The sequence below is a fragment of the Drosophila simulans genome, chromosome 2R (genome assembly GCF_016746395.2).
Source record: "Drosophila simulans strain w501 chromosome 2R, Prin_Dsim_3.1, whole genome shotgun sequence".
NCBI classification, from domain to species: Eukaryota; Metazoa; Arthropoda; class Insecta; order Diptera; family Drosophilidae; genus Drosophila; species Drosophila simulans.
This window is the reverse complement of record NC_052521.2, coordinates 5,112,048-5,128,538: the sequence shown is the minus strand read 5'-3', so window position 1 is coordinate 5,128,538 and position 16,491 is coordinate 5,112,048. Positions and strand designations below refer to the sequence as shown.

General features: G+C 43.4%; 1 protein-coding gene across 4 annotated transcripts in view; it reads left to right on the top strand.

Moving 5' to 3' along the window:
• Positions 1-16,491, top strand: part of LOC6733426 (terminal nucleotidyltransferase 5C) — a 42,187-nt gene extending 25,696 nt beyond the window's left edge. For 2 of the 4 annotated variants that reach the window (XM_016167303.3, XM_016167302.3), the window contains one exon: positions 14,688-16,491. In XM_016167303.3, coding sequence (XP_016026374.1) covers positions 14,688-16,343 — 1,656 coding nt within the window. In that variant the 3' untranslated portion in view covers positions 16,344-16,491. Of the gene's footprint in view, positions 1-3,203; positions 3,259-11,300; positions 11,745-14,687 lie in introns of those variants that run through there. The other 2 variants (XM_039292162.2, XM_016167301.3) reach the window with 2 other exon arrangements.

The window sequence follows — 16,491 nt, the reverse complement described above, 5'->3', positions numbered from 1 at the left end:
GCCAGCGATTCCACGTCTGGTCACGTGTAGGGGGTAGGCCAACAAACGCAAATTACATTTGACGTACGTAGTGTGTAGCCACTGAGGCAACCCTCACTAATTACATTACATTATATATATATAACACTTGGCGCAATGTCTTCGTCTGTTTGCTCCGTTTGCAGTTTGTTCACGTTGTCTCACCTGAATTGGAATTTAAATTTTCGTCTTTGTCCACATGGCCAAAGACGCATTTGATATGGCAGCCTCGAAAAAAGAAAGAAATTATGTAAACAGCAGACACTTCAATAGCTAGTTGAATTGAATTGAAATTGAATTGAAGCGAATAGAACTTCTGTTTTTGTTTCGTGTTTAAACAGTTTGGGCTTTGTTGTTATTTGTTATCCTGCCTGTCCCGTGTTTGTTTGCCTTTGGCCATAACTTAGCCATTTGGTGGTGATCCCATCCACTGCACTTGTTGTTCATCGGAAACAATCGAAACCAACTAGTTGTTGGTAGTACTATACTTGTCTGGCTCATATTTGCCTATTGAGCCAGACCACGCAAGCCTAGGCTTTGCTCGTCGCATGCTTTATGATTTTTTGTTGTTTTGCAGAGGTTAATAACCTGACTTTAAATTAGCCAAGCTCAGCCGCAGTCTACCTGAGCCGCTGATGTATGTGTATGTCTTGGCTTCGTCGTTCTCCGTTACCAAGTTTGCTGGCTTCTGACCCCATTCAGCTGCGGGCAGCTTCAATCCGAGTGCGATACGATCCGAATCAAAATCCGAATACATAATATACAATAATGCCGTGCCGCTCCAGGGCAGCAGAGCTGTGAAGTGTGTTTATCTCGGAGATATTAATTACCAGGGCCAAGCCCAGAACGTGGCTCACAGAACGTAAGCTGATTATGCCGCGCTTGTCTATTTACAATCAGATCCTCAAAAGTTTAATTATGCAACCCGGCGGCACAGCTTGCCCTTTTCCCCAATCCCCTCTCTCTCACTCTATCTCTCTCTCTCTGTCTCTGTCTGTGGGGGCGTTTGATTTATCCCCCAGATACGTGATCTCTGTGGTCTTTCGGAGAGGATCTTCTCTCCGGCTAGCCAATTGTTTCCCACCTGAGCAGGTGAGCTGTTGCCACAGCCTAATTGCAGTTTGCGTGGCCCGACTTCGTGACTTGTAAATAACAGAAATCATGCCGAAAACAGCAAAAAGCATTTTGGCCTAATGATGCAGATACAGATAGATATACAAGCAAACGTGTAATAAAACTGCGTGCTGAATAATTCTTTGATTGCCGCCAAGTGGGGAAAATTGAGGGGGCGTAGAACTCGAATTATTCAGTAATCATACGAAATGAAGATCTCTTTTCTTCCGTAAAGATTCTCGAATATAAATCCGACGATAATTTGCATATTCGTGAGATATGGGTCAGCAGATCTGAACTGAAATGTATATTTATCTTAACTCATTAATTGGAAAATGAGTAAGAAATTTCGCGAAAACGAGGCTTGGATAAGAAAACTACACGCTAAACTGCCAAGTTAAAGGTAATACATATAGTAATGGTGATATATCGTTCTACTTAAGATTGATTTCTTTGAATTTGTACGTAAAGCTTTCTCCTTTCACGACGATCTTCTCCTTGCCCTACAAATCGAATAAAGCTGTTTGTATTTTGTAACCTATTTTCACCATTGTTCGACCATTTGCATATCAACCCATTTTGTTTATTTCGACGAGGGTTTGGGGGTGGGGATTTATCAGTTTTCGTTTGCATTTGGCACACGGGCTTTTAACATATGTTTATTTCCATTATGCATGAGTCGCCTAATCAGAGTTGCATTGGGCAACTCCAAGACGGTAAGACAAAACCCTTTTTGAAATGCAATCAACTTTGATAAGTTGTGTTGTGCTCTAGTTAATGTTGTTGTTGCTGCCGCCGCTGCTACTGCATTTGTTGCTATTGTGGTTGCTAGTAGTAGTATTATTATTGTTGTTGCTGTTGCTGTTTCTGTTGCTATTGATTGTCAACCTTCAGCGAACAACGTTGTATGCCGCACACGGCGAAGGTCGGCCACTGCGTTCGTTGTCCGTCGCATTTGCTGTTGTTGGTGTCGGTTGGTGTTGTTGGTTTCGTTGGTGTTGTTGGTGTTGTTGATTTAGTTGTTGTTGGACGACGACGGCCTATCGGCATTTATTTCATGCACAGAAAACCCCCAACCAAAATCGAAACTACAACTGAAACCGACTGAACTGAACCGATCCGATCCGAACGAGCTTTGAGCTATATGCATTTACATGCATTCGGATACCAGACGCACATATGCCTATGGCTATACATATATATATATATCTTTGACTTTGATTATATATAGATTGGCCCGAGTGTGCGCTATTGCGATTGCGAAATTTGCACTGTTCTAATTAAAAATGGATACGTTCAAGTTGAGGACGGACGCAGCTAATTGAATTAAGGCGAGAATGCTCGTGTTCAAATGAATTGGATATACCTACCTATACCTCTACCTACCACCTGTAAAGCTGTTGGCTATTTTAGGGCCCGAAATTATTGAACGTAACCGCGTTGAATGGCTGTAAACTGCATATCCACGTTGCCATAGTTTCCCACTTCGAGTGCTACGCTTTGTTTGGCTTTAAACAATGGCAAACAAGGTGGTAAAGACGAGCGACTTTCAGCTCTTTAAATAGCATGCGAGAGCCAAAATTAAATATGAAGAAAAGGAATTGGGTATAGTTGGGATACAAATACAAATATAGATATAGATACAGATACAGATACAGATATACAGATACACGGCCGTATGTAGAGCACAAATGCTGTCCTAGATTGGGTGAAAGAATGCGACAATTTTGGTTGTGAGGGGTGGGGGGTACAGTGAAGGGTCGACATGTGCGACTGAAATCTTCACATTGCGATGGGTTACTCTTGCTGCGTTGGCCACTCTATTGGCCAAATTAATTGAACGAAATGCTGCGCCTTGGCAGAATCCCATTTGAATGTGGTTTCTTGTTCTTATTGCTCTGCTCACTCGACTGCCAAGCGCCGTCGAATTTTCCCCCTTCCCCCCTTTGTATACTTTTAAATATAATTTTCTATTTTCCGCACCGTTTTAGTGGCGAGACACGTTTATCTGTCGCATGCATAATAAATTTATTCTCTTTATTGACCTTTTCACATATTTCTTTTGCTTGCAGGTAAGCTTTCCTATCCCATCTGACTTTGCTATCTGCACCGCAACCTCTGAATTGTGTAAGTATCGACTGCTTTTCCAATCGGTTCACTGACCAGCGGAAGGTACCGAAAAACCATTGCCGTTTGACTGACTGACTGACCACCGCACACACAGAAAGCAAAGAAAGGCGCGTTTGTGCGAAATCCAAACAACAAGTTAAAATGGCTAACAAGATTTCACTTTCGCGCTTTAAACGGCAAATCGCAGCCAGTCGCAGATACTTTGTTGCACTCGCAATGCCAGTTGCACTTGTTGCAGTTGCACTTGCAGTTGCACATAGAAGTTCCACCAGCCGCAAAAGCGAAGATGAAATTTCTGCCTGCTGCGGCTGCGGCTGCGGCTTTGGTTGCAGTTTCATCAGTGCCTCGTCTGCGGCTTTCACACAAAGAGGCAACCGACTCCAAATGAACAAGCTGCGGTCTAGTTGGGAGAACTTGACTGCATTGCATTTTGCATTTATTGCCTTTGCATAAGTGCATTCATTAGGAGCGCTTAAATTTGAATTTAAACTTGATTGCCATTCTGAACTCAGAAACTGAGAACCAACTGGAAACTTGGCCCAAGAAGTTATTTCGATCTCACAACTTTCGGCAGTTGGCTTGAATTTCGTTTTCAGGTGCAGATGCAGCGGCAGTTGCAGTTGCAGTTGCCACAGTCGCAGACTGTCTCAGATTAAGTCGCGTCTCTTGGCTCTCAGGTGCTTGTTGTGATTGCAGCCTTTACTTTGCTGGTGGTGCTGCATACACTGTATGGCCATAAAGCCACTAGTCGATGGTGCTGTTAGTGGTGGTGCTGCTTTTGTGGTGGCGCAACGCTTCGGCATGTGCATGTTCATGTGCATGACTCGGACTCGAGTGCATTGTACAACACACAAAGGCAAACACACGGACGAACAATTGCCACAACATTAGCAGCAACAATTTGCGGCTTGTTTGGGCTCTGGGTTGGGCATTTGGTTTGCTTTGCTTTGCCTTGCCAGCCGCTGTTTGCTAAGTGAAAAGGCTTGTGTGAAAACAAATTTTCCACTCATTTTCACCATTAGCCGGGAGGGATTTCCTCTCCAGTTTAACAGGTCAGGCGTCTCATTTTAAATCCTTTGATGTGTTTCCTCTGAGCGCAAATGTCAAGTTACATCTTGCAGCGAATAATAATAATAATAATAATACACAATAATAAAATACACAAATGTTTGAAAACTCCTTTCACTTTTTCGAAAAGTTGAAACCAATCCGTCGTCGCTGCTGTGTTGTTGCTGTATTGCTGTCGTGCAACGAAGCATTGCCTGCAGCAGCAACTTCGCAGAATGTTTGCCACATTGCCACAGATACACGAGGCAAGGTGGCATTTCAGAGTTCCACTGACACAGAGACCAACTAAAGCGCAACGCAAATTCGCAACGCGAAGCGAAACGAATCGCGAATCGAGCCGAAGTACGAGTGCCTGCCAGATACAGACATAGATGCAGATACACTTACAGAAGCAGATACACATATACAAATGCAGATACAGATACAATGCAGCGTTGAACGAACTTTTAGTGGCTGCCACTAACCTTTCATTCATACACACATCCATGTTTCTAGCTGCCACTCGCACTTAGTACACTCCCTGATGATCCAGCACTCAAGACGATTCTGCTGGCCCGGCCAAGCGCATCAAATGTATCTCGGCGTCAGAAGAGAGAGAGAACTATAATTGAAATCGGGTTTCTATTTTTATGGCCATTTGATGATTTGACGACCGCCCGATGGCTGCGCACTCGAGTGGAGCAAAGCAAAAACCGAAGGCATCGACTCATGTCTAATAAGCAGATTACGCAGCTCGCACTTGAATGCCCACACATCGGTGCAAAAATCAGCAGGCCACTCCAAGCTCAAGAATACGCCAAAAAAAATATGCTCGAGCAAACTTAAAGATATTCAGAGCATGCTTCGTGACGTAATTTCTGCCGTATTATAATTGGATACTTTTCCTTAGCCACAAAGTTATTTTTAGTTGGCTAAGCTACGTCTTAAGTTTACGATTAAGTCATTAATTGAACTCAAATACGATCTGGGACATTAAAAGTGCTATTCATCTCGAAAAGTGCATCCTTCAAAGATAAATAATGAGTTTCGATTCGAGGAAGCAATTCAAGCTAGACAGCAGCGGCCTATTTTGTGGGACGTAACTTTGTTGAATTTATAATTGATTTACAATTTTCTTTTAAACCATTTTTTTTGTTTTATATCTTTTCCAATTGCGTAACTGCTCTGTGCCACGATCCACTTGAAATGTCAGCCACGTAGGCAGCCGAGAGAGTTGTTGTCACGTCGAAGAAAGTGAAATTACAAAATTTGAAAAAATCGAACACAAGCCCCAAACTTGAGTGACGCAAAGGGCAGACACCGGCCGTTGGGTCAACTAATTCCGACCAGCGAGTTCCAATAGTCCAGATTTGCAGCACCACCTGCACGGGCTGAATGAAATCTCACAATGGTTATACGTGTGTATATAGATTGGCTCCATCCGATAACGGATCGTGTACAATCTATGGATGTGGATTGCTTTGAAGATTGCAGTTGATTACAGAGCGGGGCGATCGTGATCGGTTGGGGCCATTAACCGATTGGGCCTGCACGTGCTGGCCAGAGTAGAGGATCATCATCTCAATCATCTTGAACATCATCTGAGCATCTAAGTATCTGAGTTTCTGAGCATCTGAGCATCTGAGTGGCGATTGATGTGGTGATAAGCCCGGTACTATATAAGTTCGTGGATGGATTCCTGTCCGCCGCTGTGTGCGATGTGCTTATGTATTGAGATGTAATAAGCAGTAATTTTCGGAATTTTTGTTTGTGCAAGCAGTTTAATTTTAATTTTATTTGTTGCCGAGTCGTCTTCTCGCCACGATCTCGTTTTATTTTCATTGTACTTGCTCGCCTGCGCATACCTACTATACAAATAAAGTATGTAAGCGTCTTTGCGGGGCAATAAACTCTCGGCGACTTTTGCACGCCGATGCGATGGGGAAAAGTGAACTGAAGTCAGCTGAAACCAAAAAAAAAAAACGCGATTATTAAATTGTTGTTCAAATGAACTGAAGTTAGGCATGGCCCAAATCTTGAGCACTTAAGGGACACTTAGCGCTGGCAACATAAATCAGCTGTTGGACTTGTTTGGCCCAGCTCGCGATCCATTAATTGCCTTGTTTTCGAGCCCAGTTAGCAGTTAGCGTTGGCAGTGAATCAACGAACAGCCCAGGCAAATCCCAACTGGCTTAGTCACCATCATCAGCCCAGCAGTCCCAGCCCCTGGTGATGATGGGCCAACCCACGTTGGCGCAAATACATCTGATCGATTCGTTTGTGGGTCGAGATGTGCAATTTGCAATTTGCAATTAATCAGCTCGCATCTTTATCGTTCCGCGCATGCCGAAAAACAGAAAAAAAAGAAGAAAAAAGACAGAAAACAGTGGGAGAGGCAACAGTCAAAAAGATACATTTTATTCGTGCTAAACAAGCCAACTAATCCGCACCTGAATCTGGCACAAGTGCCGACTGTAGATACAACTGTTTTTACCCTATTTATATATCTCACTCGCATTCATATATAAATGTATGTATATATATAGATACAGATTGTTTCAGTTGACATTTTTTCAGCTTACCAGGCATGTTCTACTTAGTTGCTCGGTTTTTATTTCGCCGATTTGGTTCTTATCATTTTGCCAGCGGAAATATATCTGCTTGCGGTACAACTACTTCTTGGGTTTCGAAGGCGGAAGTGAATGTGGCTAGGAAACAAATTCAGAAACAACCTTTACTTCGACTTCAAGTAGAACAAAGAAGTAAATGAAGTCTAATACAAATTTCCGTGAACAGATTTAAGTTATAATCAGCTTAGTTGTCCCATAAATGTATTTCAATTGTTGAATGCCAACTTCGAAGGTTTAGAATGCCCACTTTTTAAGGAGGAGATTCCTAAGTATCTTGAGACAAGTGCATCCCCCACAGTTATTGTATTCATTATACCCGGCTATATGCTGCTTTTATGGATACATATATTAACTTGATTCTTGACTACAGATGGCACTCGCTCGATTCCCAGGAAGCAATTGATAGTGGCTAAAGAACAGTTTTAGTGGCACGAAGTCATTTATCAATTTTAATTACTCACAGGCAACGAAATTTGAAGCGGAGGTCGGAACAAAGGGAGTATGTGGTGGTATAGTATAGGCTTCAAGGTCGCACGAATGAATGCACACATCGAAAGTATCTCGGAGTTTCGATGTAAGCGATTTTAATTGATTCCGAGTCAAATTGCCATTAACTGATAGATGGAAGGCACGTCGACAGACAGGTAGAGAAAAAAACAAGCACACACCTTCGGAGGGGGGTTGTTTCTTTCCCTCCAGAACCTCTGATACCCCTTGATATCACTCGATGCCCCTCGCTATCAATAGCGCCTGCTAAATCCGCATGCCGAAACTTTATTACTATTCAGCCTATTCGAGCGAGTGTTTGTGGGTTTGTTTGTGTATCCCATGGATACACAGATAGATACTCATCGTCACATCGCTGTAATTATAAGTTGCATGATTCTGAAAAGTCACGCTAGGAAACAATGAGTGTTCGAAACAAAAACAACACTCCAGACACTAAAGCACATCAAATTGATATGAAACTAGGCGAACAGCAGTTCGCCATTTCCAAAGCCAATAAAAAGTCAATATAAGAACTACGCAAAAGCCGCGAAGACGAGCTACGAAAACAAAAACAGCATTTGCAATTGAAAGTTTGTTTATCTGTTGAATTAATCGCCAAATTGAAATCAGTTGATACGCAAAGCGTAGTTAACTTTCAATTAGAGTGGCAATACTCGTTAGTTTTAACGCGAATGAGAATGACTAGTAACGAAATCACCGAAAAAAAACATAGAAGATATTAAAATCCTATGGTAAAGCAATGGAGTTGAATAACTGAACTGCCTAGCATATTGATTAAAATCGCGATTAAACAACGACCTAAATATTTGTATGTTTTTCAGGTAAATATTTGCCACTCTCGGGTTTTCATCGAGCGTTTAAGTAACGAATAATTTATGACACCGAAAACAAAAAATGTACACAAAGTTGCCTACCATTTTCTTGTTGACAATAATATTTGCACAAATGCCGAATGCTGAACAGTCAATTTGTGTTTACCCAGAATCAGTTGCGTTGGTAAATTGAATGCTATAGATATAGATTATATAGCAGAGCTCTACAGGTTTTCCAATTCCGCATCCCATTAAATAATCTCCCAGCAACTTTCCAATTTGGGTTCGTTTTTAATGATCTTCAATTAAATGGCTTAATCTAAATTCAGCCTATCACAATTTGGAGTGCAATTTACTTTTGTGTTAATAATTAGGTTCTGTATTTTTTGCTGCCACCATTTACTTTTTATTACTAATTTAAGCACGAGTCGGAAATGGGCCCATTTGATTGCATAATCGCAGTATAAATTGGTAAGGAGAAACACAGCCCAGCCCACGAATAAAATATATTGCCCGAGTGCCCATTGTCCAATAAAGTCAAATCAAGCCAGACAAATCCAAATCCAAATCCAAATCGAATCAAACTTAACTGACTCTCCCTCTCACTTATCCGCTTCGGTGTCACGTTTCGACTAAGTTCCCCATTTTTGACACAGAAAAGAAATGAGGAAAACTAAACCCGAAAGAAAACCGAAAGTTAAGAAGCGAAGAATTGCTGAAAAGAGAAGCCAAAAGCAATTAAAGGTAGTTAGGTATATACAAAGAAGAAAGGAAGAAAATGCAGCCTAAAGAAACTCAATTTCCGCTTTGTCGTACACAACAGCAAAAGTGCCTGTAACTCTGTAACTCTGCCCATTATCAGTTTTCGGTGCAAAGTTAATATGTGCATTCATTAGTCACGAAATGAATAAAATGAATCTTTTAACAAAGCTGACTAATATTCGTTTAATGACAGTTCAAACTCGAATTGGGATCGATCTGTCGGAGAAGCATTTAATATACATAGTAACAAAGCTTGATCAAAGCCTTAGGTTACACAACTTTCTTTGTATCTATTGGATCTGTATCTTATAGTCAGAAGATACTTTCGGCTTGGTTTTACTTTCAAGTACTTCACAATTCTTGGGCGCTTTGTCGGCACTTTCATTTTCAGTCTGACTGGAAGTATGTGAAGCTATGCCAAAAACACAAGTGTATCTGAATCTCATTTCTGATTTCTGATTTCGAGCGCGTGTTTGTTGGATCGAATCGAATCGAGTGCGTATTTGAAATGTCGGTCGAACCGGTTTGGGGGTTCGCGGGTCTGAGGAATGAGGTTTTCGGATACCCGTCGCCTGGCATAACAATTAGCCGCGACTTGCATTTGTGGTTGGATCGATGGGCATGGGAATGGGATGGGGGTGATAGCTAGAATTTGGCCGCCACACTTTCGTTTCGGCCTTTCGGCCTTTTGGCCAAGCCCTGTGTTGAATGGTCGGAATGGCGGAACTCGAGGTATCCAAAGCCAAGCGTGAGATACAGATACGTTTGCAATGGACACGGCTTATTGGGTCAGGGTCGCCTTGAATGAGTCTGCGTCTTGCCAAACAAGCGACCGCGTCGCACCAAGACCTCATCCATACACCGCAGATACAGATACAGATACAGATACGCTATACGGTATGCTGCGGTATACGGTGCAGGGTATACGGCTAACAACTAACAGCAAACGAGTAACTGGCAACAACAATAGCATTCATAATGGCAACAAGCTTGGCCCCACCGCGACCTCAGCTCCCAGCGTTTTATATTATATTTCTCGTGTGCTGGCGCTGCAGTGCAAGATGGTTTCGTATCTGCAAGATACATTAACGCTTGCCTCAGTCTCAATGTTACTGTGCTTTTTCAGGCTTCCATCACGAGCGAATAGGCATTAATCAAGCGATATCCGAAAACAACCTTTCAAAAACAGACAAGAGAAATACAAAAACAGCAAATCACAAAAAAGCGTTGCAAAATGTTGGTTAAATTATAACATTGAGCCGGCCGACAGTTATTCTACGCGGAATAACGGTAAGGCTAATGAAGCTAAATTATAATTAAGTGTTCTGCATATATTATGGCATCGAATTGTTGGGCTCATCTCATTACTCGATGATATTATTAAGCAGTCGAAACGGGATTAATTCATATACGTCTGTGTATAATAAATATGCATCAGATAAATATTCCATATATTATATATATGTATATATAACGACGAGATTACGGTTGCTAGGCTTTGTACTATATGTAAATAAATGTCGGTACCAAATGATTATTCACATAATTTGTGTTTATTTTTGGCTATCGTCGTCTCCCAATTACCATACATAATACTAATCTCAATTCTCGTGGGACGCAGGAGAACACAGCCTTATCGCTAGGGGACGTCTCTTTTCCGCTTATCTGAAAATGGTTCTTGGTTTGTTGTTTTGCTGTTTGCTTTTTAAATATATTTACTCGGTATTGCTTTGTATTGGTCCACTCAATGAAATTAAGTTTATTCGATATAAAGTCTAGCATTATGATACATATTTCTCCATTTAATTCACAATTTTATGAAACTAGAGATTTTCCTTCCAGAGCAAAGCCTCAATAATGAAATCGAAAAATGCATTGCAAATATGGCTAAAGGCGGCTAACACGCACACACTCACACACTCACAGACAGTCACTCACCTAGAGACCCGCTTCTTCTTCTTCTTCGATTTATCAGCTGAGCGAGCAACACCCGCATATATTTCCACAGTGCAGTGGAAAGAAAGAGTGGTGCAGAGAGAGTGTGAGAGGGGGAGCGAGATCGACCGACTAACCCAAAGTTGTAGTTGTAGTGTTTGCATGCGTGTGTGTGAGTGTGTGTGCCCTTCTAAAAAAGCCCCAAAAGCATTAAACTCACTCAAACGGCATTCCACTCAAGCGCCTCGTGACGTCAGCTGCGAGAGTAAGCGAGTGGGAGAGAGCTTTCGCTCTCTATATAGTTTCTTGTTCGCAATTCAGATTGGAGTTATTTTTTTCAGAGCAGGCGGCAACGTCGACGTCAATTCATTTGGTTTTCGAACGCACAACTCAACGGTCGTTCTTCTCTGCGCGAACTAGAAAAATTAGAAGCAATCGAGAGTGTGAGAGCCGAAATTTAAATTAAAAATCATACGAATTAAAAAGTGTACAGTGCTCAAAAAGGAAAAGAAACAAGAAGAGTGTGTGTTGCCATTCGCTAGCAGATTGTATTTAATTCACATTCAAACACGCGAATTAAGTCGAAGTCGCGTCGAAAACAGTCGGAGTCGCTTAGTCGCGTTCAGTAGGCGCCAATTGTGGGCACCACCCACCCCAATCCGCCACCCACCGCTTCCTCCGCTTCCTTCAATTCCGTCGTTCGTTTTCCTCCTTCTTCGACGGTGATGCGGTGTTAAAACAATATCCACACGAAGTCCGTATTTGTTTAAGCCTCAGTTTACACTAGGTATGTTAAAATAATAATATAGTTAACCAGAAAAGAAGTACGCGAGTGTGATGAAATTGGAAAATAAATCGAATTGATAGTGCATAGTTCTGATATTTATATTGAAAGTAACGAAAAGTTTGGAAACTTATTCGAGAGCGTTGCGATTTAGTTTATCAACACTGCCAAAAACAACTAAAATTCTTGATTGAAATAAAATTGAAAATTTTAAAAACAGTATATCGTTTTTTCGTGTGTGTAGGCTTTGAATTTTCGTGTTTTTCTCGTCATTTATTTTTTCTATAATAGACTTTCTGCCATTGTTGGGCTATTTGCTGCTGCTTTCCTTAGCCGCGAAAGAGGAGAGAGAAGGAAGGCAAAAAACAACGATTTTCACTTTTATTTGAGACCAGTCTAGGCCAACACACACAAACGCACACTCACGAGCACTCGCGCATAAACTATTGCACCTGTTTGCATGTCTGAGTGAAGCACCTGCAGTGCCACCGAAAAACACCGTTATGATAATGATAAAGCCAAAGATAATGCATTTCGAATTGTGCACTTACGAATCGTACGCAAATCGGTGAAAATTAGCTGGATAATGTATGCGAAATTGTGAAATTGAGCTCTGATTCACAAAGAACAGTGTGTGTGAACTTGCTTAGAAGGGCGAATTAGCTAATGTTCAGTGTTATAAAATGATGAACATTGCAGCATAACATACTTTTTCTACTTTCAAATACATCGAAAGCATTTGAGACAGTCGAAAACTATATAGAAAGTAATTAACAGGCAAATAATCAAATTTTTATTTGATTTCATTTCACACTTTGGCTAACCAATACTAAAAGTAGCAGCGCAAAAGGTGTTGATTAAATCAAAGAATGTCGCAGACGAATAGTTGTAGTTCCTGCCTGCAATTCCTTCTCAAGGGCGAATTCTCTTCTCAAATCGATTCGCCGTCTCATGAAAATGCAGTTTAAGCAATTACAATAAATACATGACAGCGGCAATTTGTGCTTGTGCGCGACGTCAATGGCAATTAATAAATAACTAATTGTTCGGCTGGGCAAAAGCAACAAGAAGGCTAACTTAACTGGAACTGAGTGAATAACAATACCGAGTTTTTCCGCCCCCACCCCCCTTCATTTGACATAGATAGATATATAGACATATGTAAAGTGTGAACTCAGCCACGCGGCAGTTCTCAAGATGCAAAGATCCAAAGCGAAATCGCACCGACCCCGGCGACCCGAGACAAAATTTAGTTATATTACCCAATTCACACGAAAACTGAGCGCAAATTAATACGCCCGTAGAGTTCGCGAAGTTGGCCAAAACAGCTAGAGCTAGCAGCTAGGGAATTTCGCCAGCGAATGACTGAAAAAAAAAAGTTCTTATCAAAAAGTTATTAAAGCGATATGGTTAAGTTATTGCATCAGCCGCAGAAGCCAAAGTATTGCAAACAATCAAAATTAAATAATAATCCTGTGCTGAAAGTTAGAGCTGCAAAAGCGATCCAGATATGAAAAAAAAAAAAAAAAATGATATCTTAGGGATGTGAAGAGAAGAGGCATGTAAGTGCAGGTCAGGGGTTAGTCGGTGCTACTAAGTTGTCTTGGAAACTGACCGATCCGATTGCCCTGTGTGAATCATTCGAGGCAGAAATGCATTTGCATGGCATTACGTTTCCAATTGCGATTCCTCACCCGTTCATCACCGCAGCTCGCTAATCGGCGCTCGGTTCTATTCGTCCGCCTCCTATATTTGTGTATAATATAGTACATATTTTGTGCGGTCGCCGGTCGGTTATGCCAGAAAATTAATATTTTTTTTTTCTTTTTTTTTTTGTGAAAGCACAAACAAAATGATAAAAAGAGAACCCAAACCCACACTCACACACACACATGTGCAGATAAAAGTCATGCAGGAGATAGAGCTAAACGATATAATAGCCATGCCATGTACATACAACAGTGGCACCAAACAGAAGGCGAAAAGTGGGGATAGTAGTGGGTTAGGGAATAGGGAATTTAGGGGGTGGGAGGGGCTGGCTCGCCTTGATAACAACGCGGAACTTTCGACTGGGCCATGAAGATCCGATTCGATCCCATTCGATGTGATGCCAACCAAAACTGCGGGGTGGCTTCTCTCGTTTGGCCGAGAACGCGAAAAGTGAAAAAAAATAAAAAATAAGCAATAAATAGCTCAGCATTTAGTGTTTGTTCGGCGCGTAGGCCGCTCTAGCGCACAGCAACAGTCGAATTTAGCGAATTTAAAGCAAATTAATTAATTAAAAGAAGAAGCCCCGGGCGGCGTTTGGCATTGGCCAGATAAACTGGCAAAACAAATAAATAAATAAATAAATAATAGCGGCGACAATATCATGATGGCGATACAACGACGACACGAAAACAATCGAAAAGAAGAGCCAGAGTGCCGAGGAGATAATGGAATAGAACAGAAACACATATGTATGATATGATATATATATGTGTATGCCTCTAGTTCAGCAAAACAAACAAATTATTAATCAAGGCAGATGAAAACTATAGTAGCGACTGAAAAACCAAACAATGTGCGTCGGATCCTTGCCATATTTGATATATCTTATTCAAAAACTCTGATTCTACGAATTTTGCCTGCTAAAATATTATCGAACAACTTGGCTATCGAAATGTAATCAAACATTTGCCTTTTAACCAGCACCACTCACTCATTCGTTAGACCTCGACATTTCCACATCCACCCAAAATTCCTAATACAAAATTTGGTTTGTTGAAAACCCCGAAAGCAAGCCAACCACATACGCCACAATTACAATAACGATGGTAGTTTAGATCAGTGAAGCAGTCGATCCAGCAGCACCCACAAGCCATAGCAATAGACTATTGTTAGTAGTGTTAAGCCATCGATTACCATGACGCCCTACTAACCTTGAACTCTATCTCTTGATTGCAGTGCGGGACACTAGACGGAGCCGAACCGTTGTATCATCAGCAGCGCAGCAACAGAATGGACGTCTACCAGATCGACGATGGATTCCACTCGGACGGCGGCACCGAGACTCCGCCGCCGTCACCCAGTTCTGGGTCATCGATCGCCTCGACCTCGGACCACGGATCGCTGGAGAGCGTGGACACTGGGGGGACGCAGCGGCTGGCCGTGCTATCGTTCGAGCAGGTGAGCAAGCTGCACGACGTCATGGACGAGAAGGTGGCCATCCATGGGCGCGGCAACTTTCCCACACTGGAGGTGACGCTCAAGGATCTGGTCAACCTGGTGCGCCGCAAGCTGGAGGCGGAGGTGAACGCCGGCGGCGCCGGGGTGTTAGTTAAGGACATCCGTCTCAACGGCGGGGCAGCTAGTCATGTTTTAGCCAGCGAGGATCAGCCGTACAATGACCTGGACCTGATATTCGCCATCGAGCTGAGTTCGCCACGCGTCTTCGACCGCGTCAAGGTGGCGGTGCTCAACACCCTGCTGGACTTGATGCCCGAGGGCGTCTGCAAGCGCCGCATCTACACGTGCTCCCTGAAGGAGGCCTACGTGGGCAAGATGGTCAAGGTGAACAACAACAATGACGGCGACCGCTGGTCGCTCATATCGCTGGGCAACTCGCCGGGCCACAAGAACGTCGAGCTGAAGTTCGTGGACACGATGAGGCGCCAGTTCGAGTTCTCGGTGGACTCGTTCCAGATTGTGCTGGACTCGCTGCTGCTCTTCTACGACTGCGCCGCTCTGCCCATCTCGGAGAACTTCTATCCAACGGTGGTCGGCGAATCGGTCTACGGGGACTTCCAGGAGGCACTCTACCACTTGCAAAAGAAACTGATCTCAACGCGTCAGCCGGAGGAGATACGAGGCGGCGGCCTGCTCAAGTACTGCAATCTATTGGTGCGCAACTACAAGGCCGTCGACTCGCAGCTCATCAAGACCCTGGAGCGCTACATGTGCTCGCGCTTCTTCATCGATTTCCCGGACATCAATACGCAGACCACCAAGCTGGAGGCCTACTTGCGTAACCATTTCTGGGGCGTCGATGAGGAACCGCTGCAGTATCAGTACCTGATGCATTTACGCGAGGTAGTCGAGATGTCGACGGTCTGTCTAATGGGCCACGAGCGGCGCCAGTCGCTCCATCTAATCCAGTCGCTGGCCGCCCAGGTGCTCTTCAACAAGCAGGAGAAGCAGCAGCAGCAGCAGGCCCAGGAGAAGTACCAGCAGCAACAGCAGCAGCAGCATCAGCAAAACCAGCAGCAGCAGCACCAGCAGCAGCAACAGCAGCAGCGTCAGCATCAGTTCCTTGACCCAGCGCAGCAGCAACAGCAGCAGCAGCAGACACAGACGCAACAGCAGCAGCCGCAGCAGGCAGCTACCCTGACCCTTGTCCCGCAGGCGCCGCCCACGGGCCAGGCGCAGACCATTTATGTGCAACAGGCCGCCCCAGCCGCCGTGTGCTGCACGAGCAGCGCGGATCAGACGGCGACAGCGGCACCACAGACCATACAGATACAGGCCGGTCCGCCGGGACTCATCTATGCCAACGGCGTCTACTATGCACCTGTGATCCCCAGCACCATCTGCACGTGCAACTCCACCTGGCTGAGCACGTGATTAGGACGGCAGGAGCAGGAGAAGGAGCAGCAGCACCACCAGCACCAGCACGAGCAGCAACAGTTCCAACAGCAACAGTGGTCGGAGGATGCATTGGGAGCGACACTTTTGGCTGAAACTGAAACTGAACCACCACTAGAACCAGCAT